General features: G+C 37.3%; 1 protein-coding gene across 2 annotated transcripts; it reads left to right on the top strand.

Annotated features, from left to right (window-relative positions):
- Window positions 1-737: 737 nt before the first annotated feature.
- matk (megakaryocyte-associated tyrosine kinase) lies at window positions 738-16,473 on the top strand. 2 transcript variants are annotated; one of them, XM_051694702.1, is made up of 13 exons: window positions 759-857; window positions 3,340-3,405; window positions 3,488-3,601; window positions 4,353-4,468; window positions 4,759-4,978; window positions 11,920-12,013; window positions 12,103-12,168; window positions 12,406-12,505; window positions 12,599-12,683; window positions 12,823-12,896; window positions 13,574-13,769; window positions 14,162-14,248; window positions 15,354-16,473. In XM_051694702.1, exons 2-13 carry the CDS (start codon window positions 3,397-3,399, stop codon window positions 15,522-15,524), a joined length of 1,332 nt encoding a protein of 443 aa, XP_051550662.1. In that variant the 5' UTR covers window positions 759-857; window positions 3,340-3,396; the 3' UTR covers window positions 15,525-16,473. The 2 variants fall into 2 exon arrangements, with proteins under 2 accessions (XP_051550663.1, XP_051550662.1); XM_051694703.1 differs by lacking the exons at window positions 3,340-3,405; window positions 3,488-3,601 and having other exon boundaries at window positions 738-857.
- The last annotated feature ends 5,647 nt before the right edge of the window (window positions 16,474-22,120 follow it).

The raw sequence follows: 22,120 nt of genomic DNA, 5'->3' as shown, positions 1-22,120 counted from the left end.
ATAGTGACTCGCCTCAATCCGGGTGGCGGAGGACGAATCCCAGTTGCCTCCGCGTCTGAGACCATCAACCTGCGCATCTTATCACGTGGCTTGTTGAGTGCGTTGCCACGGAGACATAGCGCGTGTGGAGGCTTCACGCTATTCTCCACGGCATCCACGCTCAACTCACCACGCACCCCACCGAGAACGAACCACATTATAGCGACCACGAGGAGGTTACCCCATGTGACTCTACCCTCCCTAGCAACCGGGCCAATTTGGTTGCTTAGGAGACCTGGCTGGAGTCACTCAGCACGCCCTGGGATTCGAACTAGCGAACTCCAGCTTCTTTACTCACTGAGCTACCCAGGCCCCCGGTTGCTATTAGTATATTTAATTATTATTAGTAGTATATTGATTATCTCTATTGCTTGAATTACGTTCTGCCACCTGTTTTAAATGTATAATGCAAAAATGTACCCGGCATTTTTCAAATATTCCTGCTGAGTGTTTTTTATTGTTTGTAGGAATGTGAAAAGAACTGTGTGAACTGTTCATTTGAATATCTGTGTAGTGCTGCTTAACTAAATAAATATACAAAACCTTCAGAATGAAATTGTTTTTGTTGTGACTGTTGAGTTGAAGCAAGTCAGCTTCTTTTTTGTGTCTCTCTTTTTTTTTTTTTTTTTGCCTCTGCCAACATATATGGTCATAAGTAGTCTCGTGGTGGAAAAAACTCTTTGTATTACAGAGGCATGAATACAAGGAGGAAGTAAGCATGTGTCTTTAATAGGTCACTGATTATATTACAAGCTTACATAGTGTGAAAACATCACTTACAACACGCATCCTTCCACCAGCCAAACAAAGTCTCACTGGTGAGTGAAACGACTCGCTTTAATATTTTAAAAGTAGTGTTTAATCTTTAAGTGTGCTGGTTAAATCTATACTTTAATTGTATACAACACTGTCACTGCATTCAGAAAGCTACAATAACATTTGACTTTGGTAATATTGTGTAAAATTATTTTTCTTTATGTATTTCATCTTAATCGGTGTTAAAAAAAACTACGCTTGTCAAAGGTGAATATTTCAATTGATTTTCTATCGATTTCTGCATCAGTAGATTCAAGATATTAATTTTCGGATAGATTTGTTTAGTAGTGGATTTAATAGTTGACTAATAACTTCATATAATGTAGTCGACTTATGTATATGTGTGTGTGTGTGTGTGTGTGTATTAGATGTTAAAAAATATGCATTCTCAATTAATGTGATCATAAAAAAGTAGGATAATTTTATATATTTATGTATCAATAGGTTAATGTTTGTTTTTGAGAAATATATCTATAATTAATGCATTAATTAAATACATTTAAAATAATTTTATATACAAAATTATTTATTTTAGAAATATCCATTAATTGAAATAAATTAATAAATATAAAATAACACACACACACACACACATATATATATATACACAGTTGTGCCCAAAAGTTTGCATACTCTTGAAGAATTGGTAATATATGTTCCATTTTTAAAGAAAACAAGAGTGAGCAGACAAAACACATTTCTTTTATTTCTTATGGGATTCATATTCAACTGTAGGTTATAACAGAATGGCACAATCATAAAACAAAACATGACAACAAAGAAAAAAATGAAATAACCCCTGTTCAAAAGTCTGCATACCCTTAGTTCTTAATACTGTGTATTGCCCCCTTTAGCATCAATGACAGCGTGCAGTCTTTTGTAATAGTTGTCTATGAGGCCACAAATTCTTGCAGGTGGTATAGCTGCCCATTCATCTTGGCAAAATGCCTCCAGGTCATGCAAAGTCTTTGGTCGTCTTGCATGTATCGCACGTTTGAGATCTCCCCAGAGTGGCTCGATGATATTAAGGTCAGGAGACTGTGATGGCCACTCCATAACCTTCACCTTTTTCTGCTGTAACCACTGGAGGGTCAACTTGGCCTTGTGCTTAGGGTCATTGTCGTGCTGTAAAGTCCAAGAGCGTCCCATGCGCAGTTTTCATGCAGAAGAATGCAAATAGTCTGTCAGTATTTTCTAATAACATCCTGCATTCATCTTGCCATCAATTTTCACAAGATTCCCCGTGCCTTTAGAGCTCACACACCCCCAAAACATCAGTGAGCCACCACCATGCTTCACAGTGGGGATGATATTCTTTTCACTATAGGCCTTGTTGACCCCTCTCCAAACATAGCGCTTATGGTTGTGACCATAAAGCTCTATTTTGATCTCGTCACTCCAAAGGCGTGTCAAGGTGTTGTCGAGCATATTGTAACTGGGGTTTTTTGTGGCATTGGCGCAGTAAAGGCTTCTTTCTGGCAACTCAACCATGCAGCTCATTTTTGTTCAAGTATTGTCTCCTGAGGTTACCTGTGGGTTTTTCTTTGTATCCCAAACAATTGTGGCTGAAATCTTTCTTGGTCTACCTGACCTTGACTTGATATCAAGAGATCGCCGAATTTTCCACTTCTTAATAAGTGATTGAACAGTACTGACTGGCATTTTCAAGGCTTTGGATATCTTTTTATATCCTTTTCCATCTTTATAAAGTTCCATTACCTTGTTACGCAGGTCTTTTGACAGTTCTTTTCTGCTCCCCATGGCTCAGTATCTAGCCTGCTCAGTGCATCCACGTGAGAGCTAACAAACTCATTGACTATTTATACACAGACACTAATTGCAATTTTAAAAGCCACAGGTGTGGGAAATTAACCTTTAATTGCCATTTAAACCTGTGTGTGTCACCTTGTGTGTCTGTAACAAGGCCAAACATTCAAGGGTATGTAAACTTTTGATCAGGGCCATTTGGGTGATTTCTGTTATTATGATTTAAAAATGAGCCAAACAACTATGTGATGATAAATGGTTTCATATAATCACTATCCTTAAATTAAAGACAGTTTTTTTGCATGATCAGTCATACTTTCAAAATCAATGCCAAAATGTCACAATTTCTACCAGGGTATGCAAACTTTTGAGCACAACTGTATAGACAGATAGATAGATAGATAGATAGATAGATACATACGTACATACTGTGTGTTTATATAATATATTTTCATGCATTTAAATTTTAGTCATGTAATCTGTAATCACTACCGGATTATAATTCATAAATGAGTTATATGCTGTGTATACAGTAAATATGTATCATTAGATTTTTTTTTATATATATTTTTTATTATTATTAATTTAAGAAATGTATACTTGTATAAAAAGTGTGTTTTGGCAGATGTTTCCTATACAGACCTTGTAATGCATTTTGTAACAGCTGATAATACATTTACAGTTCAATGGCATGTTGAACGCTGTCTTCTGAAATAGGTTTTTGTTGATGCTTCCGAAGCGCTGTTGTTTGGTACCATTTTAATATTTCAAAACATGGCCACGGTAAGCAAGACCTTCTGCAAAATAAGCCTAGACATCTTGAAATTAAACAGGCTCTAAGACCTGCTACTTGTTCTTATTTTAGAAATCTTGGACATCGGGTACACAGTGTGTTGCCAAAAAGGAGCATTGCGAACCTAAATCTGGTGAAATACCATATCACAAAGCTGATGTTCTAACAATTGTGGGACCCGGAACGGTAAAATAAAAACATTTGACGTCGTCTTAAAGGGATAGGTCACCCAAAAATAAAAATTCTCTCATAATTTACTCACTCTCATGCCATCCCAGATGTGTATGATGTTCTTCTACTGAACACAAATGAAGATTTCAGCTCTGTAGGTCCATACAATGCAATTGAATGGTGACCAGAACTTTGAATCTGCAAAACTCACATAAAGGCATCATAAAAGTAATCCATAAGACTCCAGTGGTCTTCAGAAGCATTATGATAGATGTGGGTGAGAAACAGATCAAAATTTAAGTACTTTTTTACTGTAAATGTCCACTTTCACTTCCACATTCCTCTTGTTTTTTGGTCATTAACATTCTTCATAATTATCGCCACCTACTGGTCGGTGCTGGTCAAAGGTGGAGATTTATGGTTATAAAAGGACTTAAATATTGATTTGTTTCTCACCTACACTTTGTCATATCACTTCTAAACCATGGATTTACCCACTGGTGTTGTATTAATTATTTTTATGCTGACTTACTGTGAGTTTTGGAGATTCAAAGTTCTGGTCACCATTCACTTGCATTGTATGGACCTACAAAAGCTGAGATATTCTCCTAAAAATCTTTGTGTTCTGCAGAAGAAAGTCATACACATCTGGGATGGCAAGAGTGTGAGTAAATGATGAGAGAATTTTCATTTTTGGGTGAACTATCCCTTTAAACATTTTCCTTTTCAAAGTCACCAGCGGTTGAGTAACTAGTGTGTTTTGCAGAGGAAAGGGGAGTACAGAGCGAGACATAACGCGACCGGAGAAGAAGGACTGGTCTTGGGTTCGAACCTCAGAGAGAGGGAGGCCCTACGTATTGACCCAAAACTCAGTTTAATGCCGTAAGTCTGGGAATTTAAATTCATAATCTCTAGAAATGTCTTTGAAATCTGTGTTACAAAGAACTGAAGAGGAACCAACTCGTATTCTTGTTACTCAACTGAAGTAGCAGGAAGGGCTATGTGTCAGCTGGGCCAGTGGTATTGTGAAAACATAGTAGAAGAGAAGTTATTTATGGTCTGACATGTCCATTCCCAGTAAATTTCAAAACATTCATATAACTATGTAACCAAAAGTATGTGGACACCTCATTCCTGTTAACCTCTTACAATCTTCTCTAATTAACCTTTAGCTGGTTTCATGGAAAGATATCTGGACAACAGGCCATTGGCAAACTCAGGCCCATGGAAGACGGTCTATTCCTGGTTCGAGAGTCTATTCGGCATCCTGGTGATTTTGTATTGTGTGTTTGCTTCAAACAGAACGTCATTCATTACCGAGTCATCTTCCAAGACAGCAAACTGACCATCGACAACAAAGAATTCTTTTACAACCTCATCGACATGATCGAGGTACATGTCAAACGATGGTTTCTACTGCAAGCTCTGATGACATAAAGTTAATTATAGCGCCTGTTGCTTTTTTTCTTGCAGTTTTCAAGTAACACATCTGTGTTACTTGTTTCCTGTGGTTTTTAACGGGAAATAACTTCCAATCATTCATTCGTATTTGTCAGTCAAACATTTCGAAGACTTCTTTAAAAAGAACTTGCAATGCCTGGTTGCAAGAAACCCCTTAAGTTAAAAAAACCCAAACATCATAATTGTTTTCATAGGGTTTTCTTAGCTTAAGGGGTTTCTTGTAAGTGGAACAGGAAACTTTTTAAGGTGTTTTTACAATTGGTTTAAATGCTTGAAGTTTGATCAAACTCTATTGAACTCGAGTTCGATTCTCTGCCTCCGCCAGTCTATTTTTTACGTATTACAAAGGTTCCTTTCAAGGCAAGTCAGTCCAATCGGCAGCCATCTTTAGAATGCTCCAGGGCAGCTATTTTCTATGGATGAAAGCGGCATAAAAGTGCAGCTCCTATCTATTTGAATGGGGAAAGACCAAAGTCTCCAAAACAGTTGGTCAAGATTATGATCAAAGATCATATTTAAAATCAGCAGACTAAAACTGTATCATAAATTGTGCCTTTTTTTTTTTTTAAGCTCAAATCACATGAAAAAAAAAAAATGCTAATTACAGGCTGGTATAGCTAATGCAAATGCGCACTCTCGAGTTGACTGACAGGTGATTGGCTCTTTTACCTACACTGGCAGCCAAATGTTTGGAATAATGTACAGATTTTGTTCTAATGGAAAGATATTGGTACTTTTATTCACCAAAGTGGCATTCAACTGATCACAATGTATAGTCAGGACATTAATAACGTGAAAAATTACTATTACAATTTGAAAAAACATTTCAGAACTTCTTAAACTACTTCAAAGAGTTCTCATCAAAAAATCCTCCACGTGCAGCAATGACAGCTTTGCAGATCCTTGACATTCTAGCTGTCAGTTTGTCCAGATACTCAGGTGACATTTCACCCCACACTTCCTGTAACACTTACCATAGATGTGTCTGTCTTGTCGGGCACTTCTCACGCACCTTACAGTCTAGCTGATCCCACAAAAGCTCAATGGGGTTAAGATCCAATTATCTGTTGTCCAATGTCTGTGTTTCTTTGCCCACTCTAACCTTTTCTTTTTGTTTTTCTGTTTCAAAAGTGGCTTTTTCTTTGCAATTCTTCCCATAAGGCCTGCACCCCTGAGTCTTCTCTTTACTGTTGTACATGAAACTGGTGTTGAGCGGGTAGAATTCAATGAAGCTGTCAGCTGAGGACATGTGAGGCGTCTATTTCTCAAACTAGAGACTCTGATGTACTTATCCTCTTGTTTAGTTGTACATCTGGTCTTCCACATCTCTTTCTGTCCTTGTTAGAGACAGTTGTCCTTTGTCTTTGAAGACTGCAGTGTACACCTTTATAAGAAATCTTCAGTTTTTGGCAATTTCAAGCATTGTATAGCCTTCATTCCTCAAAACAATGATTGACTGGTGAGTTTCTAGAGAAAGCTGTTTCTTTTTTGCCATTTTTGACCTAATATTGACCTTAAGACATGCCAGTCTATTGCATACTGTGGCAACTCAAAAACAAACACAAAGACAATGTTAAGCTTCATTTAACGAACCAAATAGCTTTCAACTGTGTTTGATATAATGGCAAGTGATTTTCTAGTACCAAATTAGCAATTTAGCATGATTACTCAATCAGAATCGGAATCAGAATGAGCTTTATTGCCAAGTATGCTTACACATACAAGGAATTTGTCTTGGTGACAGAAGCTTCCAGTGCACAAACAATACAGCAACAAGACAGAGATAATAATAATAAAGAAATTGAATACAAATAAAAAGTGGATAGAAAATAAAGTATATATAGAAATACACAATAAGGCTATATATATATATATATATATGTATATATATATATATACACGTATGTACATTATACAAATACAAATCTGTTATATACAGAAGCAAGGGAATGTAATGGCAGAAAAGGTATGGTATTTTGGATAAATATAAATACACTAAGCTGTGTATTGCACATAATTATTGCTCAATGGGGCAATTTAACTGTTCATGAGATGGATGGCCTGAGGGAAGAAACTGTTCCTGTGCCTGACGGTTCTGGTGCTCAGAGCTCTGAAGTGTTGACCAGAAGGCAACAGTTCAAAAAGGTAGTGGGCAGGGTGAGTGGGGTCCAGAGTGATTTTTCCAGCCTTTTTCCTCACTCTGGAAGTGTATAGTTCTTGAAGGGAGGGCAGGGGGCAACCAATAATACTCTCAGCAGTCCGAACTGTCCTATGGAGTCTTCTGATATCCAATTTCGTAGCTGCACCAAACCAAACAGTTATTGAAATGCAGAGGACAGACTCAATGATTGCTGAGTAGACCTACATCAGCAGCGCCCGTGGCAGGTTGAACTTCCTCAGCTGGCGAAGGAAGTACAACCCCTGCTGGGCCTTTTTCACAATGTAGTGTGGTCATTGTCAATATGGGTCTCCCACTTCAGGTCCTGTGAGATGGTAGTGCCCAGGAACCTGAATGACTCCACTGCTGCCACAGTGCTGTTTAGAATGGTGAGGGGGGTCAGTGTTCACAATCATCTCCACTGTTTTGAGCGTGTTCAGCTCCAGGTTGTTTTGACAGCACCAGACAGCCAGCCGTTCAACCTCCCTTCTGTACACAGACCCATCGTCATCTTGGATGAGGCCGATGACTGTAGTGTCGTCTGCAAACTTCAGGAACTTGACAGAGGGGTCCTTGGGGGTGCAATCATTTGTATACAGGGAGAAGAGTAGTGGGGAGAGCACACATCCCTGGGGGGCACCAGTGCTGATTGTACATGTGCTGGAAGTGAATTTCCCCTGTCTCACTAGCTGCTGCTTGTCCGTTAGAAAGCTGGGAATCCACTGACATATAGACGTGGGAACAGAAAGTTGGTGTAATTTAGTCTGGAGTATAGCTGGGATCATGGTGTTGAAAGCCGAACTGAAGTCCACAAAAATGATCCTTGTGTATGTCCCTGGTCTGTCCAGATGTTGCTGGATATGATGCAATCCCATATTGACTGCATCATCCACAGACCTATTTGCTCGATAAGCAAATTGAAGGGGATCTAGAAAGGGCCCAGTGATGTCCTTCAGGTGGGCCAACACCAGTCTCTCAAATCACTTCATTACCACAAACGTCAGAGCGACAGTCTGTAATCATTAAGTCCTGTGATTTTGGGTTTCTTTGGGACAGGAATGATGACTGAGCATTTAAAGCAGCATGGGACTTCACACTGCTCCAGTGATCTATTGAAGATCAATGTGAAGATGGGGGCCAGCTGGTGAGCACTGAATTTTAAACAAGTGGGTGAAACTCTGCTTTCCTTGACTTTTGTTTTCGGAAGACTTCACACAAACATCAACACCTCCTGCAGCCCCCCTCCTCCCTTTTCCTGCGACTCAATCTGCACTTAAGACCTGCAAGGAGGTGTTGATGTTTGTGTGAAGTGAAGGTCAGAGCAGGTGTGGGGTGTGAGATTGGGCCTTTCAAATCTACATTAGAACACATTCAGGTTGTCAGCCAGTTGTTGGTTTCCTACAGTGGGGGATAGAGTCTTGTAGTTAGTAAATTGTTTCAGGCCACTCCACACTGATGCAGGGTCATTAGCTGAAAACTTGTTTTTCAGCTTATCAGAATAGCTTCTTTTAGCCACTCTGATTTCCTTATTCAATGTATTCCTGGCCTGATTGTACAAGATTTCATCGCCACTTCTGTAAGCATCCTCTTTTACCTGACGAAGCTGCCTGAGTTTTGCTGTAAACCACGGTTTGTCATTTTTGTATGTTAAATAAGTCCTAGTAGGAATCCACAGAAACTGATATATGATGTTACAGTATCTGTGAGCTCATCCAGATTGGTGTCTGCAGCCTCAAATACACTAATCAGTGCAGTCAAAACAGGCTTGTAGTTCCAGCTCTGCTTAATTGGTCCATCGCTTTCCAGTCTTTACTACAGGTTTAGCTTATTTTAGTTTCTGTCTGTAGGTTGGAAGAAGATGAACCAGACAGTGATCTGATAGTCCCAAAGCTGCTCTAGGGACAGAGCGATATGCATCCTTTATTGTTGTGTAGCAGTGATCCAGTATATTTCTGTCTCTGGTTGGGCATGTAATGTGCTGTTTGTATTTGGGCAGTTCATGTGTGAGGTTTGCTTTGTTAAAATCCCCAAGAATAATAATAACTGAGTCCAGGTATTGTTGTTCTGTGTCTGTGATTTGATCAGCCAGCTGTTGCAGCGCAGCATTCAAACACGTGTTTGGCGCGATGTAAACACTCACCAGAATAAACGAGGAAAACTCCCGCGGCGAGTAGAAAGGCTTACAATTAATAAAGAGCGCTTCCAAATTAGGACAGCACATCTTCTTTAACGTTGTTACATCTGTACCCCAACTTTCATTGATGTAAAAGCATGTTCCACCACTTCTCGTTTTCCCCGGTAACCCCACAATGTGATCCGCTCTGAACAGATGAAAACCTGGCAGATGTAATGTGCTGTCCGGAATGGCTTCACTCAGCCAGGTTTCTGTGAAGCACAAGGCAGCAGAGTTTGAAAAGTCCTTGTTTGTAAGGGTGAGGAGATGTTAGGAAGAGAGCGGAGATTCTCTAGATGAATACTCGGCTGCACTGTTCGAAAGCCACACTGACGAAGCTTGACCAGCACGCCGGCTCGCTTCCCTCGCCTGCGTCTCATAGCACATTTAAACAACACAGCTGCGCCTCTGACTAAAATGTCAAGCAAAATGTCCAAATAGTCAAAAAATAGGAAAAGATTGTCTGGTATGTGCTGCCGAATGTTCATCGGTTTGTCCCTGGTAAAACTGATTGGAAAAAGATTACTAAACACAGGACAAACAAAAACATCAAAAGAATTGGAGAGCTGCACACCGAGGCTGCCATCTGCGGCGCCATCTTGATCACCATCTTGATACTCAAAGATAAGGTCTTGGAGTGATGGCTGCTGGAAATGGGGCATGTCTAGATTTGATCAAAAATTACTTTTTTCAAATAGTGATGGTGCTGTTTTTTTACATCAGTAATGTCCTGACTATACTTTGTGATTAGTTGTGATTAAAGTACCATTTTCTTTCTGAAAACAGCTAAATCTGTGCATTATTCCAACCTTTTGACCGCCAGTGTATAAGGCTGGACTTCCTTTTCTACATCCGCCATACTGGCCGTTCCAGTTTCTCCAATTCATTTTAATACCAGTGCTCTGTCTCGAGCTAAATAGTCTCTGGGTGTACTTTTAGGTCAAACTGTGGTATGATTGTGATTAATGTAAATATTAGTTGCAACTGTTTACCACTGTAACTTGATAATGACTCAGCAGAAGACGACAGTTTCACTGTTATCCACCTTCGTGAGTGTGGAAGTGTTCCACGATTCATAACGGAACCCTATTGTCGTTTTCTGATTTCCAGTGTTTTCATTTGCATTGGCTTATGTTTTTAGCGGATAATGTGATGTTTAGCGTATTAACATGTGGCACTATATTGCCGATACTGTACAGTCGCGATGACCGTCTTTTGACAGTGCCTCACCCGATAAAGCGATTGCCTAAGCGACAACTACATTGATATCACTAACTGCTTTGATTTATGACACCAAAACTGCGCAAGTTGTACCTGAACCTAAAATGGTTGTTGTTCTCCATCTGGATTGCTCGTTTCGGTAGTTTTTGCATTGCTTCGTATGGAGACCGGAACCAGAAAACAGTCCAGTGGCTATTAGAATCATCACATCGCCTCCCAGTGGTTGCTCAGGAAAAATGTGAATAGAGCTGTTCAGCTGTAACGTCAATTTGTAGGCAAACCCAGAGGGCTAATTTGCTATGGGTTTTTATAGGGATTAAAATAAGATCTGTGTGTGTTGAAAATTACTTGAAGAAACTTTAATGTTTTAAGAACAAAAATGACACACAATCATACATTAATTGGCCGGTTTGTCTTAAAAAATGCATGTTGCTAACTCGTAGCTAAATATGGACTACAACAGTCGTCCATTTTGTAATGAACATAGCTCACATGCTCATGGTAGTTGTAGTCCTTAATTAGCACTGTCACAGCAAGATGCATTTTTAAAAAATACTGTAGCTTCAAAATTAACGTTTGAGGTATGACTGTGTAATTTATGTTCTAGGACAAAATGTGAGACTCTTCAAGTAATTTTACCCACAGACACAGACTTATTTTATTCGTATATCTAAATTTGCCATTATAAAAACACATTGGAAATTTGTGAGGGAACCATGGCTCGAAAATGCTAATTGTCTTCCGGGTTTTTGGACTACAACCTGAATAGCTCTGAATAGCTCAACAGAAATATTGTCCTTTTGTATTTACAACTAACCAAAACTTAATACAATCAGAGCGGCTCTTGCGTTTGTTACCGTACATGCATCACAAAAGTTGTGAACTAATTTCTTTCATACTAATTGTGAATCATACCAGAGTTCATATTGTACAACAGACCTCAAGATTTGGGGGCTTTTCACTTAAAGGTTGACCGATAGTGGATTTTGCCGATACCGATAACTAAAAGGCAGATAACAAACAACTTGATTGGCAACTATCGGCATAGATTTTTGCACATAAACGATAACTCCAAAAAGCAACTATTGGCACCGATTAAATTGGTAAAACCGATATATCGGTCTACCTCTAGTTTCACAGGTGTGCAGCCGAGTTCAGAAAACAACATACACACTAACCAAAAAAAAAACAACAACTCTTCAAACAGACTCTCAATCTAAGTGTAAACATCTCCTTAAAAACCAAAATCATGTTCTGTCTAAATATATAGTTGTTCTGTCTATGTTTTATTAGTTGTGAAAGCTGTATTCATTGTTTTAGTTTTACAGCAAAAATAAAAGTGCCATCGCTACAATTCTACAAAAACCCAAAATGAAAGAGGGGACAAAATCTGCAGAGACAAAACTATTGAAAAGTAAGTGTTTCCCAAAAGAGGTCATCAAATACTTGATTGAAATTTGATTTTATTTATCGTTAACCATTGAAAATCTGTCTTTTTCACAGCCGGCTGGTTACTGGACCTCACAAAGTTGACTTTGGGAGAGGCCATTGGAGAGGGGGAGTTTGGTGGTAGGCTTGCAATTACTCTGAATATACAACAAACAAAATATGGAGTGTAGTTCTACCTGAGCACCACCAGATGCCAGTGTTTTAAGACACAATAGCTATTTTCAGAATGGACTACTGTTATATTGCTTACTGTGCTATTTTGAAAGAATAGTATGTGTGAAAAAGAAGACATTATGCAATGATAAATTGTCCATTAGTAGTTAGTTGAATGACATTGATGTGGTTTTGATGTTTCAGCTGTATTTGAGGGCGAGTATGCAGGCCAGAGGGTCGCCGTTAAAAACATTAAATGTGATGTTACTGCCCAAGCCTTCCTCGAAGAGACTTCTGTCATGACGTGAGCAGATGTGTTGTCTCTTAAACAGTGTATCTGTCTGTCTCTCTGTCTGTCTGTCTGTGGTGTTATAATCTCTCTTTTGCTCTTTTCCAGAAATCTCCATCATAAAAATCTTGTTCAGTTATTAGGGGTGATTCTTCACAATGGACTTTACATCATAACAGAACTCATGACAAAGGTACAGTCACATTGAATTATTATTGCACTTATTTGCCAAATATGTTTTTGTCAAATATAATCAATTCAATAGAATCGGAATCATTGAAACAAATCTGTGAATCAAGTCTGAATCTTTGTGAACATTTTATGCATCACAGGGGAATCTGGTGAATTTTCTTCGCACACGTGGACGTTTTGCTGTGAGTTCGACTCAGCTGTTGCGCTTTGCACTGTAAGACTTTACAGATGGACACGGTTATTTTAAATTTATTTTTTCAATGTAAATGTGTATATATTTATTTCTTCGTAACTTTAATTATTAATAGAGGAAGACTGATATATCGGTTTAACAGATTAATCGGTGCCAATAGTCGCTTTTTAGAAATATCGGTTATTAGCAAATATCTATGCCGTTACTTATATATGGAGCGCTGTAACGGAGCCAAGACCCTGTCATTTCAAAATAAGAGCCACTTGTGTATTTTGGGCTTGTTTATTGTTAAAAGTCCCACATTATGCACCAAATCTTAATTTTTTTTTTTTGGTTGCACAATAAACTACATCTGGGATTTTTACATTTTGGACATTTTATGTTTGTACCCACTGTAGTAAGGAAAGACTAAGATTATAATTTTTTTTTTTTTTCAGTTCTATTTTAAAAACTATCGGCCGATTAATCCGTTATCGTTATCTGTAAAATCCACTTTCGGTTGACCTCTAATTACTATAAAATCAATACTAATGGTTTGTGTGATTGTAATGTGTGTAATGGTTTGTATAGGTAGACCATTTTGACCCCAAAAACATTTAATTATTATTATTATTATTATTTATTTAAATTTTTTAAGTAAAAGTGCAGTTATTTTGTTCATGGAGATTTGTGTTTTTTTTATTTTTATGGCTTAACAGAGATGTTTGTGAAGGTATGGAACACCTGGAATCAAAAAAACTTCTCCACAGAGATCTTGCAGGACGAAATATTCTCGTGTCTGAGGATGCTGTCGCCAAAGTCAGTGATTTTGGTCTGGCGAAGGTCAGCTCTATGGCAACAGACAACTCAAAATTACCCATCAAGTGGACGGCACCTGAAGCTTTAAAGAACAAGGTGAGATGTTATCTAGTAATATACAATAACTCAATGCCTACTCATTCTATATTATTACGATTTTAAACATTTTTGAATAATAGTTACAATGAAATAACACTAATGGGAATATGGAGATTATTTAGTGTCAAAATGTGAAACAAAAGAAAACTCTCTTCTATTTCGCTTGTTTGCATAGATTGCTGGAAACTTGTTCACTGTTTTGTTTTTTTTTTACTATGTAGGCACAATTTATATTTATTAATAAAAACTAATTTCAAGCATTTAAACGTAAGCCTTTAGATCAAAAGGTTTGTAAGATCCTGAGAAACTTAAATTCAGTCATGTATGGCTATTTTTTATTATTATTTGTAAGTATTAAAACTGGCCTTAATTTGTTCTCTTAACCATAGAAATTCTCCACTCACTCAGACGTTTGGAGTTTTGGAGTTCTTCTGTGGGAAATCTTTTCATATGGCAGACAGCCGTACCCCAAGATGGTGAGTTTCTTTCCTGAAACTGATTACAGTTTAATTAATTAAAATAATGACATCCAGAGGCCATCGCACAAGGAGATGTTAGGCAGAATGTTAGTCTTAGTCAACATTTGCTTAATATAAATTATCACCATTAATGATAAGGGAGTTGATACTAATTACATCCTTAAAATATATATTTTTGTAAATATTTTTGTAAATATTTTGTATTATTTTACAGTAAAATTACATGTATTATTAAATATAATTTGTGTTTTTTTACATTCTTTTTCTGTTACATATTTTGGTTTGTATTGGCCAGTTTACACTGTAGAACTGATCGTTTTGAAGCAAAACATTGTTTTGCATATTTTTATCTATAAAATAATTTATATTTTTGCGTGAATGTTCATAAAACATGTTTAATATTGATATTAATATTTAAACATGTCTAATGTTGTTTTGTATTGGCCAGTTTTAAACCAAAATAAATTATTTAAATGAATTTTAAAATTTATAAAGTAAATTTTTTGTGACAATAAAACACTTTTAATATTGATATTAATATTTAAACATGTCTAATGTTGCTTTGTATTGGCCAGTTTGGACTGTGGAACTGATAGTTTTAAACCAAGATAAATTATTGAAATTATTTTTTAAATATATGAAATAAAGTATCTTTTTTTTGTGACATTTTGAATAAATTATATTTTTTTTATAAAATACGTATAATATTTATATAAATATTTCATAATAATTATTCATATTTAAATAGTTAATTGATAATAATAATAATAAATAATAAATAAAAATAATATTAAACTAATTCATTTCTTTGGGGGGGGAGGCAGTTTGCACTGTACATACAGTATGATGACATTTTGATTGTTAATAAAACAAGTTTGGCGTGTTAAGCATCTATACTAGATGTTTTGTCTGAAAGTCTGGGCACTGTTTACAAAAACCCCCTTTATTTAATAAAACCCCTTATAATTGTAAGGCTATTGTCACTAAGAGTTTTCTTAGCTTAAGGATTTTCTTGCAACTGGGCCCTGATCTCACAAAGAGAACATTTTGATTTCAAAACAACAGATTCTTGATCTTGTATCGTCCTTGTTCATTCTTGCAGTCGGTGAGTGAAGTGAGGGAGCGTGTTGGTCAGGGTTACCGTATGGAGCCACCCGATGAATGTCCACCTGACATCTACACCATCATGAGATCCTGCTGGAACACAGAACCCAAGAAGAGACCGTCATTCCACAAACTCAGAGACAAACTTGAGAAAGAGCACACGAAATGAAACGTGATGTACAGCGCTTAATGTACATGTGTAAATGACTGCGGTGCAAGTTCATCAGCAAGTTCACCCTTCTCAGATGACAAAGTTCACGTTGAATTTCATGTCTTCATGCACATAATGTAGTTTTATTTAATTTTCATCACACTGTATATTGATGTAGGTTTATTTACTTTGTTTCTTTAATTGTTGAAAAAAGAGAAATATCACAAAAGTGGTGGTGGTAGTGGACTAAAGCATATAACTGGTAATCAGAAGGTTGTTGGTTCAATCCCTACAGCCACCTCCATTGTGTCCTTGAGCAAGGCACTTAACTCCAGATTGCTCCAGGGGGATTGTCCCTGTAATAAGTGCACTGTAAGTCGCTTTGGATAAAAGTGTCTGCCAAATGCATAAATGTAAATGTAAAACATGTCCAGCTCACATTTCACCACAAAATAATATCATAATGAAAAACAGCATTTTTCATAAAGAGAATTAAAGGGATAGTTCACCCACAAATGAAAAACCTGTCATCAAATTGTGCTTAATTGTAGTTAAAATAATGATACAATGCAAAATAAATAAATAAAGATTAATGAACCTAAAATAGGCTTCATTTTCTTTATGTGCTTTGATTTTGGGGTGAAATGTGACCCGGACATGTTCTTGACAGGTTTCATGAGATATAATATATATATAGAGTTAGTTATACATAAATGAGATCAATCGGGTGAAGAAGAGGTCATATAGCAGCTAATGTAAACAGACTTTTTTATTTAATTGAATATTCCCTAGATATATTTTGAATATTGCTCATTCACTAGAAAATTATTATGATAATTTTTTTTAAATACTCGTACTTAGACATTTGTATTCTTTTTTAATTATGTTTTTATTGCCAAGAAAACACTCATGTTGTACATGCTTAAAGTTTTACAGCGTTTGAATATACTTATTTATTGTAACAACAGTAATATACACGCTGGTGGCCAATAGTTTCGAATAATGTACAGATTTTTGGTACTTTTATTCACCAAAGTATCATTCAACTGATCACACAGTATAGTCAGGACATTACTGATGTAAAACACAGCACCATCACTATTTGAACAAGTCATTTTTGATCAAATCTAGACAGCAGCCATCACTCCAACACCTTATCCTTGAGTAATCATGATAAATTGATCATTTGGTACTAGAAAATCACTTGCCATTATATCAAACACAGTTGAACAGTTTGGTTCGTTAAATGAAGCTTAACTCTTTGTGTTTGTTTTTGAGTTGCCACAGTATGCAATAGACTGGCATGTCTTAAGGTCAATATTAGGTCAAAAATGGCAAAAAAGAAACAGCTTTCTCTAGAAACTCACCAGTCAATCATTGTTTTGAGGAATGAAGGCTATACAATGCTTGAAATTGCCAAAACAAAACTGAAGATTTCACAGAAAGATGTACACTACAGTCTTCAAAGACAAAGGACAACTGGCTCTAACAAGGACAGAAAGAGATGTGGAAGACCAGATGTACAACTAAACAAGAGGATAAGTACATCAGAGTCTCTAGTTTGAGAAATAGACGCCTCACATGTCCTCAGCTGACAGCTTCATTGAATTCTACCCGCTCAACACCAGTTTCATGTACAACAGTAAAGAGAAGACTCAGGGGTGCAGGCCTTATGGGAAGAACTGCAGAAAAAGACACTTTTGAAACAGAAAAACAAAAAGAAAAGGTTAGAGTGGGCAAAGAAACACAGACATTGGACAACAGATAATTGGATCTTAACCCCATTGAGCTTTTGTGGGATCAGCTAGACTGTAAGGTGCGTGAGAAGTGCCCGACAAGACAGACACATCTATGGCAAGTGCTACAGGAAGTGTGGGGTGAAATGTCACCTGAGTATCTGGACAAACTGACAGCTAGAATGTCAAGAATCTGCAAAGCTGTCATTGCTGCATGTGGAGGATTTTTTGATGAGAACTCTTTGAAGTAGTTTAAGAAGTTCTGAACATTTTTTTCAAATTGTAATAGTAATTTTTCATCTTATTAATGTTCTGACTATACACTGTGATCAGTTGAATGTCACTTTGGTGAATAAAAGTACCAGTTTCTTTCCATAAGAGCAAAATCTATGGAAATTTAGAACATTATTCTAAATGTTTGGTCATCAGTGAACATCACCAGGAAATTGATTTTCTACAGGAAGTCTTAACCTTCATATTCTAACTTTCTTAAAAAGAGAAAGAATGAAAAGGGAAAGAAAAAGGAAACATTACGTTTATCTGGGATTAGTGCTCGGATCAGACGTATCTGCTTGTTTTGTGCCATAATTGTCCAGCAATATCCCCAGCGACTCAAAGCTTAATACAGAAAGTCTTGAACGTTATTGCTGAAATGAGGAAGGAATTAAAATAACCTCTACGGAGAGGCTTTCGAGAATTACACAGAATTGGTAACATCCGCTGTTCTTCTGGTTTAATCTGTTGTGGGTTTATTAGTCAAATGTCCAGGAAGGAATTTACAAAACATCACGACCAGACCAAGATTGCTATGTTAACTTTCTTCGTGAAAGTAATTAGTGTTGTTGTTTGTTTTTTGTTTTTTTTCCTATAGGGCCGAACAGTTCTGAACGTAGTGAGTATTGTTCCATTATGAGCACGGTTCATTACGGCACTATTAAAGAAACGTTTCCAGCCTGGTTAGGTAACCGTACTCAGGATGGAAAACCGTGCTGTTGGGACAACTTTAGTGATTCACGATTGGTCACTTGCCCCGTCAATCCATTTTAATCCTGATTTTGAAGCACCACACTGGAAAAAGAAACCGTAACTGTGCCGATAAGCCCGAATCGGTACTGAACAGCGAAGAATATTGCTGCAGGCCGAGCTCCAAAAAAGGGCGGGAGCTCCAAACCGCCAGCAAAGATGTACAGAAGACCCATACCTAACCCTAACCATGTGGACCCATTACCCAACCCTAACCCCATTTGGAGTTGGCCCAACCCCCTTCTGGTGTAAACCCGCTGCCTCCTGGTGTGACTCCGCCCTCTTGGATTATCGCCTTTTTTCGTCTGTCATCGCTGTGCAAGTCATTAGTTTTATGGCTCAGTAAATTTGGCACTTATCTTTGACCCAAGAGACTGTCCACAGATTGAACCTGGCTTTCCTTTTTTACTGCCACAGGCTTCTGTGGATTTAAGCCTCAAATAGGATGATGCGTAATTCAAGAACTAATGAAAACTGGAGCATTTCTGAAATATTCGATGCTTTGATCTGGCCGAGATAAAGATGTGGTTTATTTGGTAAAAGGATATTTTATGATTGTTAACAAGGAAAAAAATATATATATATATTACCTATGTGTAATTTCTTGTTGGTGAGTCAGTTACACAAGGCCAAAGTGATGAAATGGTATTTACACTGGAAACTAGAGTTAAAAGTCTGGGAAATTATATAACAAAGTGACGAGAATTGCTCTTGTGATGTGAATGTAGAAACTATCACATATACTGTACCATGAATCAGAGATTTGACCTAGTCAGACTTTAAATGATATCTTAGTGTGTGTACTGTGTTATTTTTCAGGTACGGCGGTGTGTTTTGCACCGGCAAGCACCACTCACGTTTTCCTCAGTAGATGTAAAAATCTATTTAATTTTATTGTCATACACTCTTGTTTATGAATTAACTAGTCTGCAATGAGGACCAACCAATTGTTTATAGTAAGTTAAGTTGGTCATCTGAATTGTTAGTCTTATTCTTGTAAAACAGCAAAGGTTTCAGTATAAGTGGATTCATTTTGAGGTTTCAGGGTGAGAGTAGCATAATCCAGTGCAGAGCTATAATCGTTCGAAAGAAAACATTATTAAACTGATTTAATTTAATCCTATTAAAACTGCTGCCACATCAGAGACTTTCAACTGTTGATTGTAATGTCTCCCTATGATGGCTGACACTGGTATTACTGCAAAATTACACTTAAAGGGGTAGTTCCTCAAAAATGAATATTCTCATTACTCACCTTTATGCAGCTATAATCTCTCTGCAGTCATGGAAATATTTGTCCAAGGATGTAACAGTGGGTGGAGCCTGGAGGCTCTTTTAGATTTAAGGGGCGGGGAAGTCCCATTTAAATGACAGGTGAGGCATCTAATCAGCCGATTAAAGGCCAAAGTACATAAGCGTCTGCAGAGGAATATCTTTATCAACGTTAAGAGTATTAGATTAAGTATTGCGGAGGAAAGTGTACTTTATTGTTCTCTCTCGGCTGTGAAGCGACTAGAAACCAGGAACCAGTAAACTGGTTTGATCTTGAAGAGGGCATCAGGGTGAAGAACTAAGGACATAAAACTCACTCTCTGAAATCTTATTAAAAATACATTAATGAACAACATAAAGAGACCTTCTCTTCTGTGTAAAAGTGCAATTTTGAAAACACTAGGTTTACCTGTGTAAAAATTGCCACCACAATGCTATCTTATTGTGTGTGATTTTTTTAGCACATTGCTATGTGGTTGCTATGGTGTTCTAAATGATTGTGAGGGCGTTGCAATGCATTTTTAGCTGTTTTTAGTACTTTACTATGTGGTTGCCAGGGCGTTGAAAGGGTTTTCTGGATGGTCGCTAAGTGGTTGCTTTCTGGCCCAAGTCAAAAGAGCCCACCCTTCGTTCTTAAAAATGGGGTTAATTTTTTTTTAACCTATTTTACTGTCAACTAAACAAAAATCTTTAGTCTGATTGCTTAAAAAATGCAATAGCTAAGTTAACACGTTTTAATGTGCCACATCTAACTAGACATTATGCATTTGACTGCTAGTAATTTCACTGGTTTAAAAAGCAAAAGATTAAACAGTTAATTTAATTAGATTAAATTAATCTGGCAAGCTTTTTTAAGTCTCCTCTCCTCAGGGGGCACATTCCACTCATGACCAACACACATTTGTCGAGACAGGAAAGTGACGAGAATCTAGGGTTCATAACACACTGACATGAACTTCAGCTTTGTAAAAAAAAAACTATTTTCAGCTCTAGATGCAATAATGTCAGGCTACATAATTAACGAAGAATTAAAGAGTGTCTATATGGATGTTTGGTTAATAAGGTATGTAGGTGAATTGCACACAGTTGTGCATATTGACAGAGGGGTCTTATGCACTAATCCTCAGATTACTGAAAGGAACAACATCATGCAATGCAGCATAAATGCATGTCAGTCATTCTAAGGATGTCCTTCTGGCTCTGATCCAAAAGCTAGTTAGCTACCAACATAGGTAGCATTTTAAGGCACCATAGGCACACTGAGAAGACTGTTCCAAAAGATAAGTCACCTTTTTTTTGGCCAAATTGAAAAGGGCCATTCAGACAGAATGCTAGACGCATGCAACAGATGGCAAGTGTCTTGAGACACGTTTTGAAAGGTTGAAGTTCTTTTAACTTGATGCTACATCTTAAAAACGCAGGACTCTAGTGACACTGAAAAACAGAGTGATGCTGCGCAATGGATAAAGATGTCTCTCTAGTGCATATAAATATTTACAAACAGTGCAGATGGATGCAAAAACACCTGTAAATGGCCCCTAAGGCAGCATTGCATGTATCCTATGCGGTGAAGGGAATCCCAGAATTTGTTGCAATGAACTCAAAATACAATGACAGACAAAATGAGAGAAATGTAGAATGTAAATATACTTATTATTCATTTAATACTGAAAAGTTTCTAAAAATACATTGTTCAATCTAAATGAAAACAGACTCAACTCTGAATTAATTTCAGTCGAGTTTGGTATGTTTAGTATATTGCTTAACTAACAATAAGATACTCTGATAAGCATAATCACCTCTTGCTTCGACAACCCTCTTGGATACATTTCTTTACACTAAGTTTGTCACAATGCATTCTAAGATTGCCTTTACCATGAATAAATGTGATACATACATTACTGCCTTAAAATCTGGCCAAAACAAGGTCTCTCGTCAAGTTGCATTTTGGAACAGCCTTCTCATCGGAAGCACACATATGTAAGCAACTCGTAAGGTTATAGAACAGAGCTCTAGTGATTGAGTTGGGGTCAGGGTTAGGGTGCAGCTCTTTACAAGTCAAACTGCATATTGTACAGTATCACATACAACACCTTCACTGTGGCCCGTTTCAACCTCTCCTGTCTTTCCCCGGCAAGCTGACACAGCTCCTCTGCATTAGCTGCTTTGGGTCTAATAGGATCAGAGGGCTTTACATTGTCATCTGATAAACCTAATCCTCTTGATAGCTGTACTGCAGCTTCTGAGCCAATTTGTACTCAATTAGCGTAATGAGGAAACAAGCTAGGAGCTTCCGGAAATGCATCAACATGATCAAATAATTGCACTGTCTCTCACCCAATCCCATGTAGCATCAAACCAAGATCTTGATCCCTTCTTAAAAGGAGTTTCCTAAGGTGACTCTATGAAAAGGCAAGCCAACTGGTGTTGGTTTAGGATCCAGATTTTACTTTGGACATAAAGCAACCCAACAGAGTACTAAAACTCTTTATTGTTCAAAATTGAATTTTGATGCTCTTGGGCAGTCAATAATTCACTGCACAAAACACAATGTGGTTTGTACAAACCATGTTTGTCCTTGGT

This window comes from Myxocyprinus asiaticus, chromosome 50, assembly GCF_019703515.2.
Source record: "Myxocyprinus asiaticus isolate MX2 ecotype Aquarium Trade chromosome 50, UBuf_Myxa_2, whole genome shotgun sequence".
In the NCBI taxonomy this organism is placed as follows: Eukaryota; Metazoa; Chordata; class Actinopteri; order Cypriniformes; family Catostomidae; genus Myxocyprinus; species Myxocyprinus asiaticus.
Note: the sequence above shows the minus strand (reverse complement) of the source record. Positions and strands in the feature narration are given on the sequence as shown.

What these genes read in the sequence shown, in the direction of transcription:
- matk (XM_051694702.1), top strand. An exon ending in CAATTGTGGGACCCGGAACG is followed by an intron (nt 3,602 to 4,352) that starts GTAAAATAAAAA and finishes TGTGTTTTGCAG; the next exon opens with AGGAAAGGGGAGTACAGAGC. An exon ending in GACAGCCGTACCCCAAGATG is followed by an intron (nt 14,249 to 15,353) that starts GTGAGTTTCTTT and finishes TCATTCTTGCAG; the next exon opens with TCGGTGAGTGAAGTGAGGGA.